This window comes from Vitis vinifera, chromosome 11, assembly GCF_030704535.1.
Source record: "Vitis vinifera cultivar Pinot Noir 40024 chromosome 11, ASM3070453v1".
In the NCBI taxonomy this organism is placed as follows: domain Eukaryota; kingdom Viridiplantae; phylum Streptophyta; class Magnoliopsida; order Vitales; family Vitaceae; genus Vitis; species Vitis vinifera.
The window spans coordinates 17,028,706-17,053,020 of record NC_081815.1 but is presented as its reverse complement, the minus strand read 5'-3'; the positions used below and the strand labels follow the sequence as shown (position 1 = coordinate 17,053,020).

The 24,315-nt window shown below is 37.2% G+C and overlaps 1 protein-coding gene across 4 annotated transcripts; it reads left to right on the top strand.

The window, feature by feature from the left end:
- Window positions 1–653: 653 nt before the first annotated feature.
- Window positions 654–23,751, top strand: LOC100267421 (uncharacterized). Of its 4 annotated transcripts, XM_010658449.3 has the most exons (8): window positions 685–828; window positions 10,095–10,239; window positions 10,360–11,438; window positions 12,631–12,691; window positions 12,789–12,907; window positions 21,583–21,673; window positions 22,243–22,290; window positions 23,344–23,751. In XM_010658449.3, the coding sequence occupies exons 3-8, from the start codon at window positions 10,360–10,362 to the stop codon at window positions 23,446–23,448; spliced, it is 1,503 nt and encodes a 500-aa protein (XP_010656751.1). In that variant the 5' UTR covers window positions 685–828; window positions 10,095–10,239; the 3' UTR covers window positions 23,449–23,751. The 4 variants fall into 4 exon arrangements, with proteins under 4 accessions (XP_010656750.1, XP_010656749.1, XP_010656751.1 ...); XM_010658448.3 differs by lacking the exon at window positions 10,095–10,239 and having other exon boundaries at window positions 654–828; XM_010658447.3 differs by having other exon boundaries at window positions 683–828; window positions 10,095–11,438; window positions 12,795–12,907.
- The last annotated feature ends 564 nt before the right edge of the window (window positions 23,752–24,315 follow it).

Sequence of the window (24,315 nt, the reverse complement as noted above, 5' to 3'; positions counted from 1 at the left end):
GGGGAAAGCTAATAAAGCAAAGCATTAATATATGGACATAGTGAAATCTTTACCTCATTCATTGGGGCCCATTAGGTTAAAAAGCCAGGAGATAGTGAAAATGACTAATGAGAAACATAGAAACACTAGCAAATTCCTTTCAATACTTAAAAAGCAACTTTTTGTAGTGCTATTAGGGTTTTTTTTTTGAAGGAGAAGTTTCCAAATTCTTTCAATTTTTTGTGATAAATCTCTTCAATCTAAAACCAGATTTGAACTACTTTCGAAGTAAGGAAATAAATACAATTCACTTTCATAACATTAAAAATTCGATTTGGCAATCTTAAATCGAGTTGGACTTCGAACATTAACATTAGAAATTTTTTATGCTTAAAGTTTCGCTTAAAAATTATTAATTTTTAAATATTAAAAATAGTTTTTAAAATCACTGTCAAACATATTTTATCTAATAATAAATATGGATAATTTATCCATATGTTTTATACAATAGTTTTTAATATTTTAGTTATATTAAAAAATTTAATTTTTTGTATGGATTTAGATATTTTGAGGTTTATAGAATTTCTATTAATTTACCTATAAAAAAAATAATTTCTAGTAATTTGACATATTTATTATATCTATTTCAATTACCGGAAAAGGAGACACAACAGAATAAGAGAAAAAAATATTGCAATAGAGAGGGGAGAGGGAGAGGGAGAGGGAAGGGGGAGAGAGAGAGAGAGAGAGAGAGAGAGGGTGGTTGTTAGGGAGATTACAATGCAAAGCGTTCTCACTGTGATTTAGGGTTTTGGAAGGATTCAAATCTTTATGGCACTCCGCAATCAGGTAAAGCCTCAATTTTTACCGGTTTTTTCATCACAATTTTAACGTTTAATCTTGTTTCTATTGTTATTGTTGTTCATCAATTAAATACAAAACAACATCAATGATCATTGCTTGATAATTGTTTGTGTTCTAGGATTCTGGTGATGGCTATGAGGATGGGTTATTTAATTTTGATTTCTTGTGATTCTGCCAATCATGAAAATATGGGTGTGTTGGATTGTGCTGTGTGCCAAAACCCTAAAATTGAATTGTCCAGAATTTATGCAAGGAGTTGGTGCTTTTGTTCATGTGGAACATTGAAAACCTGAGAAACATGGATTTGGGTTCATATATATCGTTAATTTCTTTGTGCAGAGATTTGATTTTGGATTTTCTCTCAAAATATAATTGCTCGTTTTTTTCTGTAGAGGTTTGATCAAAATTTCCACTCAAAATATTTTTTTACGGTCTCTAGATCAGCATTTGAAATATGTTTTGAGAGCATCAACAAGCTGGAGTCATAGCCATGACAAATCCTGAAAAACAAGGACAAGAACAGGATGAGGAGCAGTTAATAGAGAATATATGTGTGTGCATATGAACTTCTATATATAATTATATCGCATGTTGTAAACATGTAATATGTATTTATGTCTTCATTTTTGTGGTTGATATATCTCTTGGGGAATGGAGTTGGTCTTCTCATTCTTGCTCTGGATTTGTAATCTTTTTTTATCTTTTCTTTCTTAACATTTTGGGGTTTTCCATGTATGCTTCTGCTATGCTAGGGTTGACCCCTTGTTGGCATTCTTTTTAGATGTTCTGCTCATCAAAAATAAGAAAAGGAAATTATAATGTAGACAGATGATTAATTCTCAAAGCCTTGAAGAAAAATGGAGAGAGCAACTAGGATTCTGTGCCCTAGCTTCAACATTCTTCAACTTCTCCCCAGTCTTACCACCACTATCCAATCCCAACTTTACCTTCTTAGGGTTTGCCTGCCTGCCTGCCTGCCTTCTCAACTTAAATATAAACCGAGTAGGCTCATCATCATCTGAATCAAATCCAATCTCTATCTTCTTCAATATCTGCTTAGAACCAGACTTCTTCTCCTTTTCATCAATCTTCTCAACCCTACACAATGAAAGCATGTTTAGCCCCATCCCAGCTTCAACACCTGACCCACCATGCGACCCCTTAAACCGATTTGCAATCCGAACCATAACCTTCCATTCTCTATTATAAAAAAATCAACACTCATAATTGGTTTTCAGCCATTGAAAGCCACAGACAACAAAATTGAAGCTAACCCAATATTCATACGGCCCATCAAACCCCAAGTATTCATAAAATATGTCAAAAACCAGCCCAATAAGATTCCTAATCAAACAGTAAGCTCTTCTGCATGTATTGCCAAGGGCTTCTAAAATCAATTAAATTAAAGAACTAGGGTTTCCAAAAGAGTTACCAAATCTGAAAGAGAAAAAAAGAATTAAAAAAAAAGAAGAAGCTGAGAATGAGAAAGGTTATGCGAATGGTACCTATGTGTTGAAGCAATGACAAGTAGGTGCTAATGGATTTTATCAAGGTCAATGATGTGCGCATTGGCTATTTTTCTGCAATTCAGAGGGTCCTCCCTAAATCTTGTGTAAATACAAAACATAGGTACCACTTGAAGGCCATTGGTCTCGAGCTCAACACAATCTAACAAAAAAAAGAAAAAAAGAAAAAAGCAAGTTCAATCAATTGAAGAAGATACCATAGTTTGGTGACCCTCTCCTAAAGATGGAGGTGCAAAATCTGGCGGGGTGGATTTCCGAGACAAATGAAGCCCTTTTAGATGAAGCGATTGGCTTCCAAGGTAATTCCACTATAATTTCCTCTTCTCTGGTGGGGCCTTTTGGCGATGAGGTGGTTGGATTGGAAAGGGCGGAGTATCCCTTGGAGTCTCTTCCTTCGAGATCGCGGCCTTGCAATTGATGCTTCAAGATGGAAGGCTTCTATATCTCATGGGGAAAAAAAGAAGGGTTCTTCAAGTAAGCAAGTGGTGGGTAGGGATGAAGAGATGGAGTTCGCAAAGGCTTTGGAGGTAGATGGTTGGTCGGAAGGGGAGGAGTTTTTCTTTGTGATTATACCTAACAAGTTTGTAGAGTTCAATAGTTTTTTGGGACTATCAATGGTGGGTTTTGAAAAAGAAATCTCTACCCTTTTGAAGAAAATGGAGTCAAGGAAAGGATGTGGGGTTAAGGCCTCAAGGGGAAGTAGGAAATCTTCATCTTCTTGTCTAGAAAGGGAAATCCGAAAGCTTGATTGTTCTATGAATTACAATGGCATTCCCCTCGCAGTTAGGGGGAAGAAGGGGAGCAATAAGGGTTTTGTTTTACTATTGCAGTTTATCAAGAGTGTTGGGATGTGATAAAAGAGGATCTTATGAGGTGTTTCTTAAGTTCCACACCAATGGGGTAATAAATCAAAGTACAAATGTGACCTTCATTGCTATGGTGCCTAAGAAAAGCCAAACTTTTAAAATCTCATATTATAGACCTATTAGCTTGGTTACAAGTTTATATAAGATAATTGCTAAAGTCTTATCAGGGCGTTTACGCAAAGTTCTTCATGAAACAATCTCTGGCTCTTAAGGAGCCTTTGTTGAAGGGAGACACATTCTGGATGCTGTGTTGATAGCCAATGAAGTAGTGGATGAGAAAAGAAGGTCAGGGGAGGAAGGGGTAGTCTTCAAAATCGATTTTGAGAAGGCCTATGATCATGTGGATTGGGGCTTTTTAGATCATGTGCTACAAAGGAAGGGGTTCAACCAGAAATGGAGATCTTGGATAAGGGGTTGTTTGTCTTCATCAAGTTTTGCAATCCTAGTTAATGGGAATGCAAAGGGTTGGGTTAAGGCCTCTAAAGGTTTGAGACAAGGAGACCCCCTTTCTCCTTTCCTTTTTACTTTAGTGGCAAATGTTCTAAGTAGGTTGATGATCAGAGCAGAGGAAACTGGGCTAACTGAGGGTTTCTTTGTGGGGAGGGATAGGACTAGAGTGTCTTTGTTACAGTTTGCAGATGACACCATCTTTTTCTCTAAAGCCTCTCTAGAACATCTTCAAAACCTCAAGATTATCCTTTTGGTTTTTGGGCAAGTATCTAGTTTAAAAATCAACTTAGAAAAAAACACCATTTCAAGTATTAACACTAGGCAGGAGCTGTTGTCTAGTTTGGCCTCGGTTTTTTATTTCAGAGTGTCAGAGTGGCCTTTGTCTTATCTAGGTCTTCCATTGGGAGGGAACCCAAAGACAATAGGCCTTTGGGATCCGGTGGTTGAGAGAATTTCGAGGAGGTTGGATGGTTGGAAAAATGCATTTTTGTCTCTGGGAGGGGGGATTACTTTAATCCAGTCTTGTCTATCTCACATCCCTAACTACTTCCTCTCCCTCTTTAAAATCCCAGCATCAATAGCTTCAAAGATTGAGAAGATGCAAAGGGATTTTCTTTGGTCTGGGGCGGGGGAAGGGAAGAAAGATCATCTTATCAGATGGGATGTTGTTAATAGACCAAAGAAGTTGGGAGATTTGGGTTTTAGGAAGACTTCTCTGAGAAATATTGCTCTCTTATGGAAATGGCTTTGGAGGTTCCCTAGAGAAAGGAGTGGTCTTTGGCATAAGGTTATTGCGAGTATATATGGGACACATCCTAATGGATGGGACGCCAACATGGTGGTTAGATGGTCACACAGATGTCCTTGGAAGGCTATTGCTCAAGTTTTCCAGGTTTTTTCCCCTTTTGTCCGCCTAGTGGTGGGCAATGGGGAGAGAATTCGTTTTTGGGAAGATCTTTGGTGGGGTAACCAAACTTTGTACTCTCAATTTGCTGATCTTTATAGAGTTATTTATGTGAAAAACCTCACTGTCTCAAATGTCCTTGACAATTCCTTTCCACTGTCTTGGAATTTTAATTTTCGCCACAATCTTACTGATTCAGAAATTGATCTCCTTCAGAGATTAATGTCCTCCCTTAGTTCAATGCTTTTCTCTCCTTCTTTGGCAGATTCAAGAGCGTGGTCTTTGTCATCATCAGGCTTGTTTTCAGTTAAATCTTTTTTCTTGGCCTTGTCAAAAGTCTCAAATCCTATCTTGTTCCTTCCGGCCAAGTTTTTGTGGAGTTCAAAAGCCCCTTCAAAGGTTACCCTCACTTGGTTAGTAGCACATGGGAAGGTAAACACCAATGATAAGTTGCAATTGAGAAGACCCTACAAATCCTTCTGCCCTCAATGGTGCATTCTTTGCAAAGGAAATGGAGAGTCGATCAACCACCTTTTTCTTCATTGTCCTGTTACCATTGGACTCTGGCACAAGTTGTTCAATCTAGCAGGGTTGGTTTGGGTCTCTCCAAGGAGTTTTGAGGACATGTTGGTTATTGCTTTTAAAGGCTTGGGGAACTCATTAAGAGGCAAGACACTTTGGCAAATCGCTTGCCTTACTTTGGTATGGATGGTGTGGCAAGAGAGAAACAATAGGATCTTTGAGGATAAGGGGAGAACGGAAGAGATGTTATGGGATTTGATTCTGTTCTATTCCTCTCTATGGGCTTCTTGTACTGCAGCTTTTAGAGGAGTTCCTCTAAGTGTTTTACAACTCAACTGGATTGCGGTTTGCGTTTCAAAAGTTTGAGAATGTTGGGGTTTCTCTTTGTTTTTAGATTTCTATTGTTGGGAGTTTTCTCTTTTGTTCAGTTTGTGTAGGAAGGACCTCTCATCCTTCCCTTGGTTTCTTCTCTTTCTTTTGTATCTTTTCTTTCTCCTGTATATTTTCTTCTATTAATATATTTTTCTTCGTTTCTGATAAAAAAAAATAAGGGTTTTGTTTTCTCTCTGAGGTTGCGGTCTTGTTTTTATTACTAGGTTGTGTATTCAGAAGGGCTTTTGGGCGGCTTATTGTCATGCCTAGGGTGAGGCTAGCTTTTTAGGGGTTTGGGTTTGTTTGTTGTGTGGGTAGTTTGTATTTTCTTTTCCGCTTCCATTTCTCGCTAGCTTCTAGCCTTTTTTGTATACTACGTGTGTACTTGGCTGCACCTTTTGCTAGCGCTCTTTAATCTAATTTCCTATTTACCTATCAATATATATATATATATATGTATGTATGTATATGCATATGGGGTCATAAGCACAAGTCACATCTAAAACCCGACATCATCATATATTAATCAATCATATGAATAGAATTTGTTAATAATGAATGTAAGACTACTAACAATAATAAATTTGGTTCATGATATTTTCTTTTTCTTTTTTTTTTTCTTTTTTTGAAAAATAATAAAGAAAAAATTATACTTCAAATTATAGGGAAAGAAATTATGAAAAATAAATTAATATAAATTAACTTGCCTTAAAAAAATTAACTAGTATTGAATCGATCCACAAGAAGAACCTTTTAACGCTCTTTGGAACTCAAAATCTAGTTTTAGTCCTTGTTTGTTGTTGGTTTCTTCTATATGTGAAGAGGAGCAAGAGTAGGCCAAACAAGCAACAGAATAAGCACCTGGCCTTTAATAAGGGCGTTAGTGCATCTGTTTTCTTTCGTATCACTAGGCGCTCACATTTTTTGTCTGGCTGAGGACTGTTTTTTGAGAATAATAAAAAATGGAAAGTGTTCAATTAGAACATGAAAATGTGACTGAATCAGTCCTAGTTACACTTCGGGACGGAGTGGAAGAGGGAAGGAGATTCTTGAACGAGGAAAAGGATCCAATGACTTCAAAAGAATTGAACGGGGAGAGGCTTTTGAGAGAGATATGGGTGAAGCAGATCCTTTAATGTACTATGCTAGGTGGCATAAAGAGCCTCTATCTCTCTGCATTTTATTTCTGTTATTTCTTCTGTTTGTAGGTAGTGGTTTTTTTTTTTTTAATTTCTTTGTAGGCCTGTGATCTATGCTTGGCCTACTTAAGATCTATAACCAACATCCTTCTTACTTTTTGTGGAATAGCTAGCCACCTTCCTTAGTGAAAGTGTCTCTGACTCAACCAATACAATAAGCAGGTCTTCTTCAGCCCGCTTGGAAAGCTATATTATATCTTCAACCAAAGTACCCGACACTTGATTGAAAGTAGGAATGCTAGAAATGGTGAAGTCTTATTGTGCTGGTTCTAGACCTGCGTTCCCCCCAAGTGAATGGGTTGGCCTCCCCTACCATTACATTATATTGACAATTTCGAAAAAACTATTGATACTATCATCTTAGTTTGATGGCAATTAGGGAAGTATGCCCCCATCGTCTAGTGGTTCAGGACATCTCTCTTGCTACACCACACAATTAACCTGCTCTCTCTCTTCTTCTGCAAATTCAGCTCCTTGGTAAAAATCAACATTTGGCTCTATCTCCTCTTCGCCATCAACCACATCATCTTCCGGTTCTACCAGATTTACTGGTTTTCCAGCTGGACACTGGTTTGATTTATGCCCAAGTTTTCCACACCTATAACAGTTCAAAGTTGCATTGTTGACATAAGGATTTTTAGACACCTACTTGTTAGGTGTTGTTGTTGTTTGCTTTATGGAATTATCACCAGTATTAGAAGCATCCTTTGTCTGTATACTTGGGCATGACTGAATAGGGTTAGCTTTCTGTGGTGCTTTTCCTTTCATAGTTGCAGTATATGAAGAATCAGGAACAACTCAATGACTGTAATTTGATTTTCGTGACATGCTCTAACATCATTGTTTTCAAAGTCATATTATGGGCTTCATCAACCGTATCAATTCTCTGCAACCCAATCCTTTCTCTAAGAGATGACTTCATGCCATTAAGATACCTTGAAACCCGTTGGTTTTCTGTTTCAACTAAATTATTACGAGTGGAGAGCCTTATAAATTCAGAAGTATAATAAAAAACTAACTTATGCCTTGCATGCAATTTTGATACATTTGGAACAACTATTGCTCATAATCTGGGGACAAAAATCTTCCCATAAGCAAGTGTTTCATTTTTCTCCAAGTCCTCATAGGTGCCTTTCCTAGCCTCTGCCCATTCAACTGCAGTTGATCCCACCACACTGTTGCTCCTCCCGTCAACCAAAAAGTAATAAGTTTCTCCATTTTCCTTTTTGGAACCTCCATCATGTCAAAGAACTGTTCTACTTTAAAAGCCCAATCCAAAAAATCCTCCATGTGCAGATGCCCATTGAAAGTAGGAATATCTGCCTTCAGTCTATACTCTTCAAATCCTCTATTTCTCCTTGTTTGTTGAAACTCCCCATACCCACCATCATCAGAATCAGAATCTTCATCGTTTACAGGTTGTCTACATGGGTGTGCAGGAATGAATCATCCAAGGCAGCCCTTCAGGCATAATTCCTATGTTGAACGGGCTCTTGATTGGCATCCAAATTCTTTTGGACTAGCATGTTACAAATCTCATTCACCTGTTGTCCTAACCTATCAATTGTTGTCCAAATAGCTTCCACTCCACGATCCTCATTATTAGGGACCATATTTTTGATTGCATTGTTAGCCATCAAACCAGGTCAAACTTCGCTCTAATACCAACTGATGCAACAGAAAGCAAGAAAGAAAAGAGGATAGAACACGTCTAACCCAAGAAAGTCTAGAATCCACCTAAGAACTCTTAAGAAGAGATCTCAATTGACTGAAAATTCAGAACAAAAGATAAAAGATTTTTTTCTATCACTTTTCCCACCTATTTATCCCAATAACCCTTCAATGTCTTCACAACTTCCAACACTTAGGAAGTGAAAACCCATAAGTATCTACCACAAGTACCCAAGTACTACAAGTCTCAAGTTTCCTAGTAATTTAAATATTATTCTAAAACTAGTTGACCTGACTATTTTCTTGGGACTAGTTGTCCTGTGTCATCAATACAAAGAGTTCCCCTACTGATCTAGGTTTTTTTAGGCTTTCAAATCTCCATGGGTCCACAGATCTGGTCAAAAGCTTCAATTTTTTGCCCTTTTTTGTTCATTAATTGTGTAGAAAACACCAGTGGAAATCAATTCATGGTCCTTGTCATTTCATTCTTTTAGTGTTCTAGGGTTTTGGTGGTGTCTATAATGATGGGATTTGATTTTGTTTTCCTATGGTTCTGCCAACCATGAAATGATGGTCATTGCCGTGCTTTGTGTCAACACCCTAAAATTTAATTGCCCAAAAGCAATGAACTTAATTGCTGCCTTGTTGTTTAAAATTTCTGCTCAAAATCTTGTTCTCTGCTTTCCGATGTTGTAGACAAGTGTTAAAAATTATGCCTTTCTTTAAAGGTTATCCTCCACCATTAAGGATATTTTGGATATCATTGGGTGGTTAATTGGTCAAATATCAGGTACATCAATTATATACCAACTTCTGGGTTTTGGCCTAATGATATAGCTTTATATGCTATCAGAAGCCTAAAGGATAATGGTCCCTAAACTTAAAGTATTAACTCAAAATTACAGAATAAAGAGTTAAAATAGTAAAAAAAGATGAGTTTGAACTTGAGCTAATCCAGTCTTGTTGCCTTGTTTTGTAGCTTCCAGTTGGGGCATTTAAATGCCATGTTAAGCTACAACAATCAGTTTTGGTCATTGATTTTAAACTCAATTCAAAACTTTTAAGTGCTTGTTTCTTTAAATGAAAATTTTTATCCTTTGTGAGTATGGGAATTTTGATCCAAGATTTACAATCAAATTTTCTTCATAATTGATCCTGCTGGACAAGTTGTCATGATGAAGTTCAACAAAGCTCTGCCACTTGGTGGGCACTAGAGCTTAGAAGGAGCAAAACTGAAGGATTGTTGAGGATGTGGAGTGGTCTGATTTAGAATTGAATCTCTATATGCATGGTCTTGGGCCTCTTTCAGGGAGGCTAATTCTTCCTATTTTGATTTCATTGATAGCTTGGGTGGGTTTTCACTGCTTTTGTACCTTTTTTTTTAAAAAAAATTTTGTTTTTTGTTTTTTGTTTTTTGTTTTTTGTTTGTTTGTTTTTTTTTTTTTTTTCACTTTTGTTTCTGCTCTCCAGTGTGCTATCTTTACTTTCTGTGTGCAAAACTTGTTGAATGTTAGTTTGGTGTATGTATATGGTGAATGATTCCTAATCAGTTGGATGAGATGGAAATCTAATCAAAGCATTTGTGGATGCTTATAGATGCTTGTTGCATGTGTTTTTGCCTTGCATGGGGCTTATTTAGTGTGAAGTAATCTGTCTGATTTTTTTGGTTGCTTGGTTTGTTAGAGGAGAAAATATGTGGCAGTAATACTTTTAATTCTCTTTGTTCATCTTAAATGATCAGGAAGCTTCAGGTTATTGATAGACGTGGGATTTTTTAGACTGGTTTTTTTTTTTCACTTTGAACTCCATATAACATAAAAGGGAGTTTAATCAGTGGATCCATTTGGGAAAGCAACATATTCTAGATATTACTGAAGGCAATTCAGGTGAAAATGTTGATACAGAGTTCTCTTCCTAGTTCAATTGAAGCTCCTCTATCTTTTTTATCTGAGCATGGGAAACAGGATTTTTTATGTGATTGGATGCCTGCTGCTGAAACTTGGCAGATGTATTCAAAATGTGATAAACATCCTCAGGGTGGATGCAGAAAAGCTGTTCCAATTACAGAGGGAAGAAAGAATGATGATGATTCCTGCTCCTTAAATTTTCCACAAAGTTGTTCCCAGTTATCAACTATCAGTGTCATGTCTGAAGGTTCTGTACCTAATTTTGTATATCAGCGAAGGAAGCTCCGAAGGAAGCACGCCACCATTTTTTCAGCCCAGGCATCAGCAGACACAAAGGCAAGTGCTGGTTGCCTTTCTGCTGTCAGTTCTGAAGCCCCTTCAGTGGCAGCCAAGGATGAAAATGGAGTTCCTCAAGTTGGGCTCGAAACTGAAACTGTTAGAGATCTTGTTATACTTCCAGTTGAATGTAATAGAGAGCCCAAGGCACAATCTATTGATAGATGTTCTGTTAGGGAAGAGCATGGTTCTGATGATGCACCTAAAAATAGCATGAGCAAAGTTAACGAGTTCTACAGTGCAAATGATAGTTGCTCATCATCGAAATCAAATATGGAACTTGGTTCAGCTTCCATGAAGAATGACGTGGATGACACTGCTGAGTGCTCCTCTTCTAGTGTATTGGGTATGGCAACCATGGGAGAAGATATATCAGAAAAGGACCTATGTATATCTGTCCTTAGAAGCGAGGGGCTTCTTAGAGGATGTTTGCCTAGCAGGAGTTGTCCTACTGATGGTGTTAGTTATGGTAGTGATAGCAGGGGTTCCCGGACATGCAAAGTCTGTGGCAAATCAGAAATTTCACTGAAAATTCTAATTTGTGATCATTGTGAAGAGGCATTTCACATGTTTTGTTGTAACCCTTCTATAAAGAAGATACCAGTTGATGAGTGGTTTTGTCACTCTTGTTTGAAAAAGACTCGTAAAATGTTAAAGGAGACAACTATCAGAAGATCTCTGAATATTAATGGTGAAACGAGCAGAAGTAGAAATACAACATGCAAAGGTGAATTAGGTCCTATAGCATTCATGTTGAAGGATACTGGGCCATATACAACCGGAGTTCGAATTGGGAAAGGATTTCAAGCTGAAGTTGCTGACTGGTCAAGTCCAACTGCTAGGTATGTTTGATCAATACACACTTTATCCTTGTGGTTTTTGACACCTTTCTGTTGATTTATTTGGATTTTTTGTGACAAGGAGAAAATGTGCTCATCTCTAAGTACTGTTTCTGAAGTGAGACAAGGGATATAATAATTGATATCTGTTCAAGTTGTCATGAAATTTCTTATCTGTCAAACACGAGTTGATGATAACATGTAACTACAAAATCTGAACTTTCGAGGCTGGCTACTCAAATTTCAAATCATGTCATAGTACTTGTCTATATGTATTTTAAAGGCAAACAAGGTGATATCAGAACCTTTAGTTCACATGAGTTATCATTCCAATTTTTTAAAAAGGCTGTCTATGGGTTTCCCCCACATGCAGTCACAAAAATGCATGCACAAATGCATATTTATACTTGCATATGCACACAAGTATTAATCTAATCTTTTTTATGGAAATGTCAATCTAAAATTTGATGCGATGTGTACTAAATGTTTGGATTTCTTATTTATAACTTATGAATCTCCGGTTACCAATTGGTTGTTTCAATTTTGTTTAGGTGTTAGGAATAGGTGATACCAAGTGATGTTGCAAAGAACTAAATCTATTTATTACTCGTCAGGAGACATTCTCATTGAGAACATCTCTACTGGGTTGCATGAGATCTTCACATGCATCTTAAATCAACTCAATGGATAGTGAGCCTTGTTCAACTATTTGTGTTAGCTGCAGCCAGTTTACGTTTAGTAGTTGCAAGTTGGCTCTAAGTGCATATTTTCTATTGAGTTGTAGGGTATCATATGTTTCAAATAAATTTCATCCACATTCATTTTTGGTAATCCTTTTTCTTGAATTTTTCAAAACAGAAATGTAAATGGGAAGGTATAGCATTATTAACCTGAGAGATGGTTTTACTTATTAAAAGTCCAATTTATGTTTCATCATTTGCAAGTTATAATTGATTTGGTAAAGAAAGTATGTCATTGACTGCCCAAATGGAGTTGTTTATTTGTGTTTTCTTTTACAAGATTAGCACTTTTGGGGGGTATACGAGAGTTAGATTTCATTTTGCTGCCCTTTTATTTTCTTGATGTTTCAATAAGATTGCCATACCCTATTATTCACCATTCCCTTTGTTGTCAATCATATTTATAATTCTGGTCATATTACGTGTAACTTCTTATTAATTTTTATTTAATGCAGTGATGTTGATTTTCTTGGTGAACCATTGGACATGGATCCTTCAGGGTGCGTTAATTTGCATGTAAGATCTCAATTTCTGCATAATGTTGTTATTATTCCAGTCTAGCATTGAAATTTCTGAATTACTGCAGAAAGTAACCATTATCCATTTTTGTCAGGGACAGAATGCTAACCAGCCTTCAAGACTAAGCTCTATAGGTAATTGGCTTCAATGTCGAGAGGTCATAGATGGCTTAGGAGAAGGTGTCAATGGAATCATCTGTGGGAAGTGGCGCAGGTAAGCTGAACAATGTTCATATTTCTGGTTTGTAAATACAACTAGCTGTGCTACTCTTTTTTTCAGTGATCATGTAGAAATCTATTGTGCTTTTGGGATCATGCTGTTTGATAAGCATCTATTTGGGGGTCATGTATTTATAGTTTTACATATTGAAAATTTGGAAAATATTTTTTATTACTAAAGATTTTACCAAAACAGTGTTGTTAAGAAAATAAATGCCAATTTTATTGATGCAGTCCTCTCTTTCTCTCTCTCCCTCTCTTTCCCCCCTAAGAAGCTAAAGAAATCAAATTAATGGAAAAAAATGAAAGAATTTCGAATAAGGATGAGAGGCCCTTAAAAGGAGACAAAATCACAGCAACCAAAACTGCCAAAAACCACAAAATCGTTGACAAACCCCTTCCTTCATATAGGCAATGATTTCCTCCTAGAATTTTCCAAGGTCAAAGCACCCCATTGCGCCATATGCTGGCTTCTTGATGACATTCAGACACAGCCTGTCTATCCTTGTTTTTCCCAATTGCTTGACAATGTGTAGAACCTCCCTCGTAATGTTTTGATAACATAGCCTACTCAAGATATAATAGCCAAGGAGGCCAAAACTCTCAGCCCATATTGTTGTGTTATGTGCATGAGGAGTGGGGTCTCAATTGATAATCGTCCTTTACATTGCCTAGTGACTTTGAGCCTTTGGCATGAGCTGTTCTGCCTAGCTGGTCTGTCAAGGCGTGTGAGAGATACGATGATTTTCTCTTTTAGGAAGTTTGGGGGGTTCTCATAAAGGTGCTTTGGTATGTGACTTGCCTTACTTTGTTATGGATACTTTTTGAGGGAGAGGATTGTGTGGATTTTTTTCAAGATACATGGAGAATCTTAGAGTCTATTTGGGATTTGATACATTTGGGCTAGCTTTTTGCTTTCAGCTTTAGCTAGAAGTTGAAGTTGAAGCTGAAGCCAAAGCTAGTGCCATAATTTTCAAAGGGCAATATTGGTCTGGTCTGTGATATATGAACACTTAATTTCAGCAAAAATACATGTGTTGACACGAGAAGATGCGTGTGTGGGTGTGAGATCCGTGTTTGATAAGCTTTTTTCTCAGGGATCACCACCAAGAAAGTGGCATATAAGCTTCTTTCAAATGATTCATGCTCACAAAACTCCTTGAAGAAACCCATCACCTCGCTTCACAAATTCCCAAGAATCCCAACAATGTTGTCAAAATGCTATTGTGAAATCATCCAACCTTGGCACTTTATTTCCTCCTATTGAATTTAAATTTGACAAAACCTCCTCCTTTGAAAACAGAACCTCTAAAGCCTCAACAACATCTTTGCCAAAAGTCTCCAACAACTCCATGCATGACTATGTTTGTTTTTTATATTAAAATATAAATAAATAAATAAAAATAGAAACAAAGGAACTGTTATGCACACCCTTTTCCTTGTCTCCATTAGCAAATCACTTGAGCCACAAAACAATGTAGAAGGAGGTAATTAAAAGTCTTGGCATCCTTAGGACATGGTTTGTGGAACCTCATAGTTGTATGAATTTACTTGTGCTTTGGAGATTCCTACTTTCTTTTTGTGTAGTTTTTGGAGGACTTCTCATCCTTCTATTGTACTTATTTTTACTTACCTTGGGAGCCTCTTACAAGTCGAAGACGGTTTGGGATGGGGTAGAATTGCGGTTTTGCAAGAGCTTGTTGTTATGGAAGAGACAAAACCTCTCAAAAGGGAGAAGACTCATGTTGCTTTATAGTACACCATCCAGTTTACCAATCTACTTTATGTCCTTGTTCACCATCCTAAGAACTGTCAAGTTGATGTTAGAGAAGATTTAAAGGGATTTTCTATGGGGAGGAGGAGCCTTAGAGAACAAAATACACTTAGTGAGGTGGTCAACCATTTGTAAGAGCAAAGCAAAAGGAGGCCTAGGTGTTTGTTTTCTCCCTTTGCTAATTAAGGCTCTTCTTTGCAACTGATGCTTGCATTACTCCATTGAAAGTGATACACTTTGGAAGAAGATTATAAGGGGAAAGCCTAGGGAGGAGGAAGGGGGATGGGGATCGGTTGAGATGAGACTCTTATGGGGTCAAATTATGGAAAGCTATAGGTATGGAGTGGGATTTTCTTAACTCAAAAGTCTCCTTTGCAGTGGGTAGTGGGAACAGGGTGAAGTTTTGGAAGGATAGTGTAGTAAGGAGCCTTTATGTGTGATAATCCCATCTTTGTTTGCCATATCTGACTCAAAAAAGGCATGGGTAGTTGACTTTTGGGAGCAGCAAGGGAGAAAAGGAAACTAGAACTTCTATATCATTAGGAATTTGAATGATTGGGAGTTGGTTATTATGGAGTGATACCTATGTAAACTCCAAGGTCAATTAATGAATAAGGAGGACAGAGTTGTTTGGAAGGGCAATAGAAAAAGGAGGTTCTCTGTAAAAGGGATTTATTCTCTTTTAGAATTAGATTGTGTCATCCCCTTCCCATTAGAGATTAGTTAGGACTCTTAGATTCCTTCTAAGGTGAGCTTTTTCACTTGGGAGGCTTGTTGTGGTAAGGTGTTGACTTTGGATAAGCTCCAAAGAAGAGGTTAGATATTAGTCAACAGGTGTATCTTATGCAAAGAGGAGTCAAAATCTATTGATCACATTCTCCTTCATTGTGATAAGGTTATAGGATATTATAACGGTTGGTGTTTTCTATTTTCGATATTCAATGGGTTATCTCTGTATTGATTAGGGAGACTCTCTTAGGGTGGCACAACTCTTTTGTAAGTAAAAGACTCTTAAAGGCTTAGAGAGTCGTTCTTTTATGTATTTTTTGGACTATTTGAAAGGAAAGAAATTGAAGATGTTTTGAAAGTGAGGAAATATCAAATCAAAGGCTCAAAAGCAATTTCCTTAATAATCTACCTTTGTGGGTTAAGGTATATATAGGTGAAGGCCCTATGTCTTTGTTTGATGTTATAGTTTAGGTTTTGTTGAGGGAGGGAGTATTTTTTTTGTTTTCTTTTTTGTTTAGCCTTTTAGCGTTCATTGTATATGTCACATGTGCTCTTATGCACTAGTTGCACTCTCAAATGCATTCTCTTATTTATCAAAAAGAAAATGTCTCTAACTCTACCTCTACCTTAACAAAATCTTTATTACCCTTTGATACTTAATCTAGTTTCACAATGAATTGAAGTTTTAATGACTTATCCAAGTAGTAGAACAAAAATTCTTTACATTATGAATTTCTAGATTTTAATTCTTTCAATTAGAAACTTGGGGTCAATTCCTATATTTTGAATCTATATTGGATTTATGAGCTCAAATTCTAGATTTTATTTTATTTTTTCTCAAATCAAAAGCTTAGAAATGTTCTAAAATTATTGTGGCTTTATGGGGTTGAAGATTGTTGGAGGATATGATATGTTAGGGTTTGTCAATAGTTGGTGTTAATCCATGTAGATTGATGATATAATTTTGTTTAGTATGCATTTTGATTTGATGAATTGAAAGAGTGGAATAAGGCTTCTTTTGGAGAGCTAAGTGAAAGGAAAAAAAATATCTTGTCTGATTTAGCTAACTTTGATACCTTGGAGCAAGAAGGGGGTCTATCCCCTGAACTTTTAGTCCAGAGAGCTTTAAGAAAAGGGGAGCTAGAGGAGTTGATTTTGAGGGAAGAAATACATTGGAGACAAAAAGCTAGGGTGAAATGGGTTAAGGAAGGGGATTGTAACTCAAAATTTTTTCATAAAGTGGTTAATGGCAGGCGAAATAGGAAATTTATCAAGGTGTTGGAGAATGAAAGAGGCTTAATGTTGAATAATTCAGAGAGCATCAAAGAGGAGATATTAAGGTATTTTGAAAAGCTCTACGCGAGTCCTTCTGGAGAGCCTTGGAGAGTGGAAGGCTTAAATTGGTCCCCTATATCTGGTGAGAGTGCGTCTAGGTTGGAATCCCCTTTTACTGAAGAAGGGATTTCTAAGACCATTTTTCAGTTGGATAGGGATAAGACACCGGGGCTTGATGGCTTTACCATTACAATGTTTCAAGATTGTTGGGAAGTGATGAAGGAGGATCTAGTGAGAGTGTTTGCAGAGTTTCACAGGAGCGGGATTATCAATCAAAGCACTAACGCTTCCTTTATAGTTCTATCACCCAAAAAAAGCATGTCAAAAAGAATCTCAGACTATAGACCTATTAGCTTGATCACCGGTCTTTACAAGATAATAGCCAAAGTGTTAGCAGGGCGTTTAAGAGGGGTACTTCACGAAACCATCCATTCTACTCAAGGAGCTTTTGATCAAGGGAGACAAATTTTGGATGCAGTTCTCATAGCCAAAGAGATAGTGGATGAGAAAAGACGATTAGGGGAGAAAGGAGTTGTCTTCAAAATTGACTTTGAAAAGGCTTATGACCATGTGAGTTGGGGTTTTTTGGATCATGTGTTGGAGATGAAGGGGTTTAGTCCTAGATGGAGCAAATGGATGAGAGGCTGTTTGTCCTCGGTTTCTTTTGCAGTCCTAGTGAACGGTAACATGAAAGGGTGGGTTAAGGCATCTAGAGGTTTAAGACAAGGTGACCCTTTATCCCCTTTTTTTTCACTTTAGTTGCAGATGTATTGAGTAGGATGTTATTGAGAGCTAAGGAGAGAAACGTCTTGGAGGGTTTCAGGGTGGGTAGGAACAGAACAAGGGTATCCCGTTTACAATTTGCAGATGATACCATTTTCTTTTCTAGTACTCGAGAAGAGGATATGATGACCCTCAAGAGTGTTTTGCTAGTGTTTGGGCATATTTCTGGGTTGAAAGTTAACCTTGACAAAAGTAATATCTATGGCATTAATCTTGAACAGAATTATCTTTCTAGGTTGGCCGAGATGCTTGACTGCAAGGCTTCTGGGTGACCTATACTTTACCTGGGTCTTCCTTTGGGAGGGAATCCTAAGGCGTGTGGTTTTTGGGATCCTGTGATTGAGAGGATCTCAAGAAGATTAGATGGGTGACAAAAGGCGTATTTATCTTTTGGAGGCAAGATAACTCTCATTCAATCTTGTCTCACCCATATGCCATGTTACTTTCTCTCCTTATTTAAGATTCCCGTCTCAGTGGCAGCAAAAATTGAGAGATTGCAAAGAGATTTTTTATGGTCAGGTATAGGGGAAGGCAAAAGAGATCATCTGGTTAGTTGGGATGTAGTGTGTAAGCCGAAGATGAAAGGGGGATTGGGATTTGGAAAGATTTCTGTAAGGAATGTCACTCTCTTAGGGAAGTGGTTGTGGAGATATCCTAGGGAGGGTTCAGCTCTATGGCATCAGGTTATTTTAAGCATTTATGGATCACACTCCAATGGTTGGGATGTCAACAATATAGTCAGATGGTCACATCGTTGTCCTTGGAAGGTCATTGCACAAGTCTCCCAAGAGTTTTCCAAGTTTACTCGATTTGTGGTAGGAGACGGGGATAGAATTCGATTCTGGGAAGACTTGTGGTGGGGGGACCAACCTTTGGGGGTCCAATATCTAAGACTACTTAGTGTAGTCACGGATAAAAATACTCCTATTTCTTCAATTCTTGGATCTACTCGCCCATTCTCTTGGAACTTTAACTTTCGTCGAAATCTTTCCGATTTTGAGATAGAAGATTTAGAAGGCTTCATGCGGTCTCTTGATCGTCTACATATATCACCTTTGGTTCCAGATATGAGATCCTGGTCTTTATCTCCTTCAGGACTTTTCACAGTCAAATCTTTCTTTCTTGCCTTATCTCAATTTTCTGATTCACTTCCAGTTTTCCCTACTAAGTTCGTCTGGAATTCTCAAGTCTCCTTCAAAGTCAAGTCCTTTGTCTGGTTGGTGGTTCACAAAAAGGTTAATACTAATGACTTGCTACAGTCAAGAAGACCCTACAAAGCACTTAGTCCCGACATTTGTAAATTGTGCATGAAGCATGGAGAAACAGTAGATCATCTTTTTCTCCATTGCTCTTTGACGATGGGATTGTGGTACAGATTATTTCAATTAGCAAAAACGGATTGGGTCCCCCCAAGGAGCATCTCTGACATGTTATCTACTAATTTTAATGGTTTTGGATCTTCTAAGAGAGGGATTGTTTTATGGCAAGACGCGTGCATCGCTTTAATGTGGGTGGTGTGGCGGGAAAGAAATGTAAGGATTTTTGAGGATAAAGCAAGGAATTCAGAGATTCTTTGGGATTCTATTCGTTTCCTAGCTTCTCTTTGGGCTTGTTGTTCTAAGGTTTTAAAGGGATACCTCTTAACGTGTTACAACTTGATTGGTTAACGATGTGTAATCCCTATGGGTTGGTCCAACTAGAGTGCTTGCTTGTTTTTTCTTTGTATTTTCTTATATTTGATTACTTGTAGTTTTGTTTTTCTTGGTGGGAGGATTCCTTATCCTTCTCTTGTACTTCCTTTTTATCAATATATTCCTTTGTCGTTTCCTATCAAAAAAAAAATTGATTTGATGTACAATTTTAGATGTGCTCATATATATATATATATTGAATGCAAATAAAGAAATTATATTAACAACATCAAGCAAAGCCACATCAAAGCACACATGTTGTATACACAAAAGGCACCAAAAAACAAAAGATAGGGCAACAAAAACAAAATCCTTTTCAAGGGGACCCTAGCCGCTCTATAAAATCTATCATTGATAGGGACTCCCCATCAATATACAATTTAATCCAAGACTAAAGGTCACAAAGAAAATTAAGTTTTAACACTTGATCAAACATCTTTTTGCTTTCACAAGATCTCTAGTTCATCTTCTTCCATTATGTCAAAAATACACACAATGGGACAAATCTCCAAACCTTTTTTCGTTTTTTCCCCACAAAGGCACCATGCCACCCTAAGAGGGTTTGTCTTTTGAACTTGACATTACCCAAACCACCCTCTCCTTTGTGGCTAATTTAGAGTCAGAACCTTGGCCCAAGAGGCTTCCCAAGCAACAAAAAAACAAAAAAACTAACTTTAGTTGGAACCATAGAATTCCAAATAGCATTCATAGGGAAAACTTCAGCTCTTTCTTGACCCAAAAAAGAATAGAGCCATTTGACTGAAAATTTTCCCTTCTTTGCTTTCATCCATGCATTTTGTCTTCCTCATCCCTTCCAACATTCTTGAGGCCTCAAAAAGGAAGCCTCAACCATTTACATCTCCCAGTCATTCAAGTTCCTTGAGAAGTGAGGATTCCAATGTCCCTCCCTTGCTCTAATGATCCCATACATTTGCCACCCTAGTATCCTTTGTTAAAGCTATGGAATACAAAGAAGGGAAAAACTCTCTTAGAGTAGAATTGTTACACCACTTGTCTTTCCAAAACTTCACTTTTCTTCCATTGGCCAATCAAAAAAAGGTTTTGCTATTAAAATTCTCTCAACCTCTCCTAATGGCCTTCCACAACCCTACACCAAAATTATCCCTACTTTCTTAAGAGCACCAACCCCCTTCCTCCTTAGTAATATCTTGCCTTCATAGGGACTCATTCTATAAGGTGTACCTCCAAATCCACTTGCCTAGAAATACCTTGTTGAGATTTTTTTTTTTTGATAGGAAACGACAAAGGTAGAAATACCTTGTTGAGAATTGGTAGCTTTCTAATACCAAGGCCTCCATTATATTTCTCTCTGCAAGTGATCTCCCATCTCACCAAGTGCGGTTTTTCTCTAAAGATCCCCCTTCCCACAAAACCTCCCTTTGTTCTCAATCCTAGAACTCACCTTCTTAGGAGTAACAAATAGAGACATGATAAATGGGCTTCTTAGGGATCAATACCAAGAAAGTGAAACTCATAGAAATACCTGAAAAAGCCTATCACCTTGAGCTTCACAAAAATCCCAATATTGTTGCCAAAACACCATTGTGAAACCATCCATACTTGGAGCTTTATCCACATTTATGGAATTCAAAGTTGACACGACCTTATCCTCTATGAAGCGAACCTCTAGCTCCTCAACATCATCCCTTCCCATAGTCTCTAACAACATCCCGTTGATACTCGGTCTTCAATGACTTGCACCAGATAAAAGGCTACGAAAGGATTGAGTTACCCCCTCCTTCATCTCCTCCTCTTCACATAGGCAACCACCATTCACATTAATCCTAGATAAGAAATTTCTCCTTCTATGGGCATACACCATTTTATGAAAGAATTTAGTGCTTCTGTCTCCTTCCCTCAACCAATTTTCCCTAAATTTCTGCCTCTACGAGGCTCTTCCAATAAGGCCCACTAATGGCACTCCTCCCTGGCTACCCTACTAGCTTCAGTTTCTTTTGCATTAAGTGTATTTTCTCTTTCCTTTGCATCCCAAAAGTCAACTTTCTTAAGCAATATGTTATGGTTGGGTTCATAGATTATGAATTTTGCATATTTTTCCATACTAGAAATATTCACAAAGATGACCCATGCTGCTGAATTGCTAATGTAAAAAGCCAATTCCTTTGAAGCAGCTGATGGTATGAAATCTGGTATTTGTATGTATGCATACTTGCACATCCACACAATGAATGCGTGACATTTGTTTTTTTTTTAAAAAAAAAAAAAATTGAACTTTCTTTCACTTACTAATGCATTGTTTGGCACTTTAATCCCAAATTAATTATTAATTGTCCTCTAGATGCATGACATGCCATACATATTTTTTTAATATCACAGGGCACCTCTTTTTGAAGTTCAAACTGATGACTGGAGTTGTTTCTGTTGTGTACGTTGGGATCCAGCTCATTCTGATTGTGCTGTACCTCAGGTGAAGTAACTCTTATAGGATTTGGATCTATTCTGTGCTATAGATTATTGTTGTACTTTAACTTGTAATAGGGCTTACTCTAATGGCTCAAGCCTGATTTTTTAGCAGCATACATTTGATTCTTAGGCTCAATCTGATAAAAGGTTTTCCATGCTTGCATTTGATGATATGAGAGTATTTTTTTCATGAAAACAATTTGGCAAATTATTTTTCATGAAATGATTAATAAGAAATGCTGAAGAGATACATTGAGAAAGAAAATATAGCAGGAATAGCAGTGTAGTATTGGATACCCATTTATGATTTAAGGGTTCAAAATCTCAAAGACTCCAACTATCAATAGAGAATGTAGCATCTTGAAAGGAGGCTTGCATTCTAAGACATGAAATTGAGCATATTGTCTAATCAGCCTTGATAGATTCTTATTCTCAAATAGTTTACTGTTTTGTTCTTCCATATGACTACTAACTTTTAAAATTCATTAAATTCCTATTGTTTGTCTTAACTATTCCTAAATCTGCCATATTCTTGTATTTCAATTGCATCCCCTTTTTATTTGTTTGTCCCAGGAGCTGGAAACAGATGAAGTTCTAAGGCAATTGAAGTATATGGAGATGGTACGTCTCAACACTTTCTGTGTTATTAATTGCCATACATTGCAGTGTGTAGGTTCTCTATCATGATTGAAGTAATGAATGTAGGCAGGATGGACACTTCCATGTGTGGTACTTGAGTTGGTGCAAAACATTTGCATGTGCTTTCTTGTGATAGCATTGCTCCAATTCCTTCTGCACAGGTTTTGAATTCTGTTGCTTGGAACCTTCACCTGTCATTATAAAACTACCATTTCTTGTACAGAGTTTGAAAACCATTCCACAAGTAATGGCCAAATAAAACCTTTTTCATTCAATTTTGTTTTCGTTTTTTTTTTCCCCTTTTTTTCTGTTTAATTGATAAATAAATAAATAAAACTCATACTTGTTACTAGCAGAAGCCTAATGTTTGGTTGTGTAATTTTGTCTTCTAGACTGTATACTTACAAATGATTTTTATATGAATGTGCAATCTTGTACATTCTTCTCATTTTGCCACAACCATCAACCTCTTCCCGGACTATCTATATAATCTAAGAAGGACAAATTTAAACCTCCAATAGAACTGCTTGACCAAGAAGAAAGAGATTTTGATTGAACAATCTCTCTACACCAAGTCAGAGTATTCCAACCCCACAAAAATCCTGACACTCTTCATTTTCTATTTTTTTTTTTCAATCAGAAACGACAATTTCATTGAATTGAAATTAACAAAAAAAAAAATGAAGGCCAATGATCTTTCCAAACATGCAAGATCTGATAAAAAAAAATGGAAAAAGTGATGCTATGCAGCTTGGAGATGTGACAAAGTACTAGCCCAAAAAGCATTGTACTGCTTAGCATGGTTAGGAATTCCCTACAAAGATTCTAACTACCTTGCTTTTGCCTGGCTAACTGATCTGCAACCTAATCTGCTGAACACTGAGCTTAGGAGAAAGAGTATCCCAATTCACTAGTGATATTTACAATCTAGTGAGGCCAATATCAAACTTCTATGGACCCATTTCCTTCTTAGATTGTGTGTTCTGTTTGTTTTATGGTAATTGTTGGGCTCTAATCATTTGCTATGTTTTGCAGCTGAGGCCTCGATTGGTTGCTAAACGGAGAAAAAAATTAGGTCGCACTAAGAGTGGAGGTTCACAAAACCATAAAGAAGATGAAAGAAATACACAAACTCGATAGTATGGTGAGGGGGGCAGATAATTTTGTTAACTGCCCACACAATTTTCTCTCATGTATGCATTAAGTCATACAAGTCAAAGGGTTGAATTTATTGAGTTGGACATCCTCCATTACAGTTGAGTGGTATTTACAGATGGGTGGATCATCAAATCCTTTTTATTTGTTGAAATCATTCAGCCCTAGTATCTAAGCTTGTTTGGGCTCTGTATATCCGGTTTTATATTGGGTAATTTTGAGTTTGATTTCCTGCAACTTCTTTTATCCTTGCTGTTGATTAATAAGTAATTAGCATTTGCTTTGAAATTTATTATCATTGTTTTTATGAGACAGAACATCGATGTTTTATCTCTTAATGTGACATTTTTTTACTAAATTGTATTTTGGTGTAAAAAACTGTGGCACAGGTTTAGAGTTCCTTTCAGTAAATGAACTACAGGCAAGGATTTGGAGTATGGTAAGCCATTGAATAACCACATGCAAGGTCTTCCTTCCATCCCCACCCCATCCCCCGCACCCCCCTAGTTTCCCTTCTGAGCTTTTTTCGTTCTGCCTTTTTCTCTTCATAGTATAACCTAGGCATTTCTTCTCTCTCAAGGTCTGCCCTCACATGGGCCCACACAAAAACACTCGAACACACACACACCATTCACTAATTTCCCTTGTGATCTTGATAATTTTGTTTTGCTGTGTTCTGTTCATAGTAGAACCCATGTATTTCCTTTCTCATGGTCTGCCCTCAAGCATGCACGCACAACACATACTTCAGTGTTCACTAGTTTGCCTTCTGGTGTTCATAATTTGAATTTGCTTCAGTTCATAGAACCCATGCATTTTATAGGAGCGAGAGGAGTCTGAAAGTAACCAGGT

Coding starts and splice junctions, on each gene's coding strand:
- LOC100267421 (XM_002269174.5), top strand. CDS start 10,246: ATGTTGATACAGAGTTCTCTTCCTAGTTCAATTGAAGCTCCTCTATCT. Junction 21,674..22,242: donor CTGATTGTGCTGTACCTCAG/GTGAAGTAACTC, acceptor TGTTTGTCCCAG/GAGCTGGAAACAGATGAAGT. Junction 22,291..23,343: donor AATTGAAGTATATGGAGATG/GTACGTCTCAAC, acceptor TATGTTTTGCAG/CTGAGGCCTCGATTGGTTGC.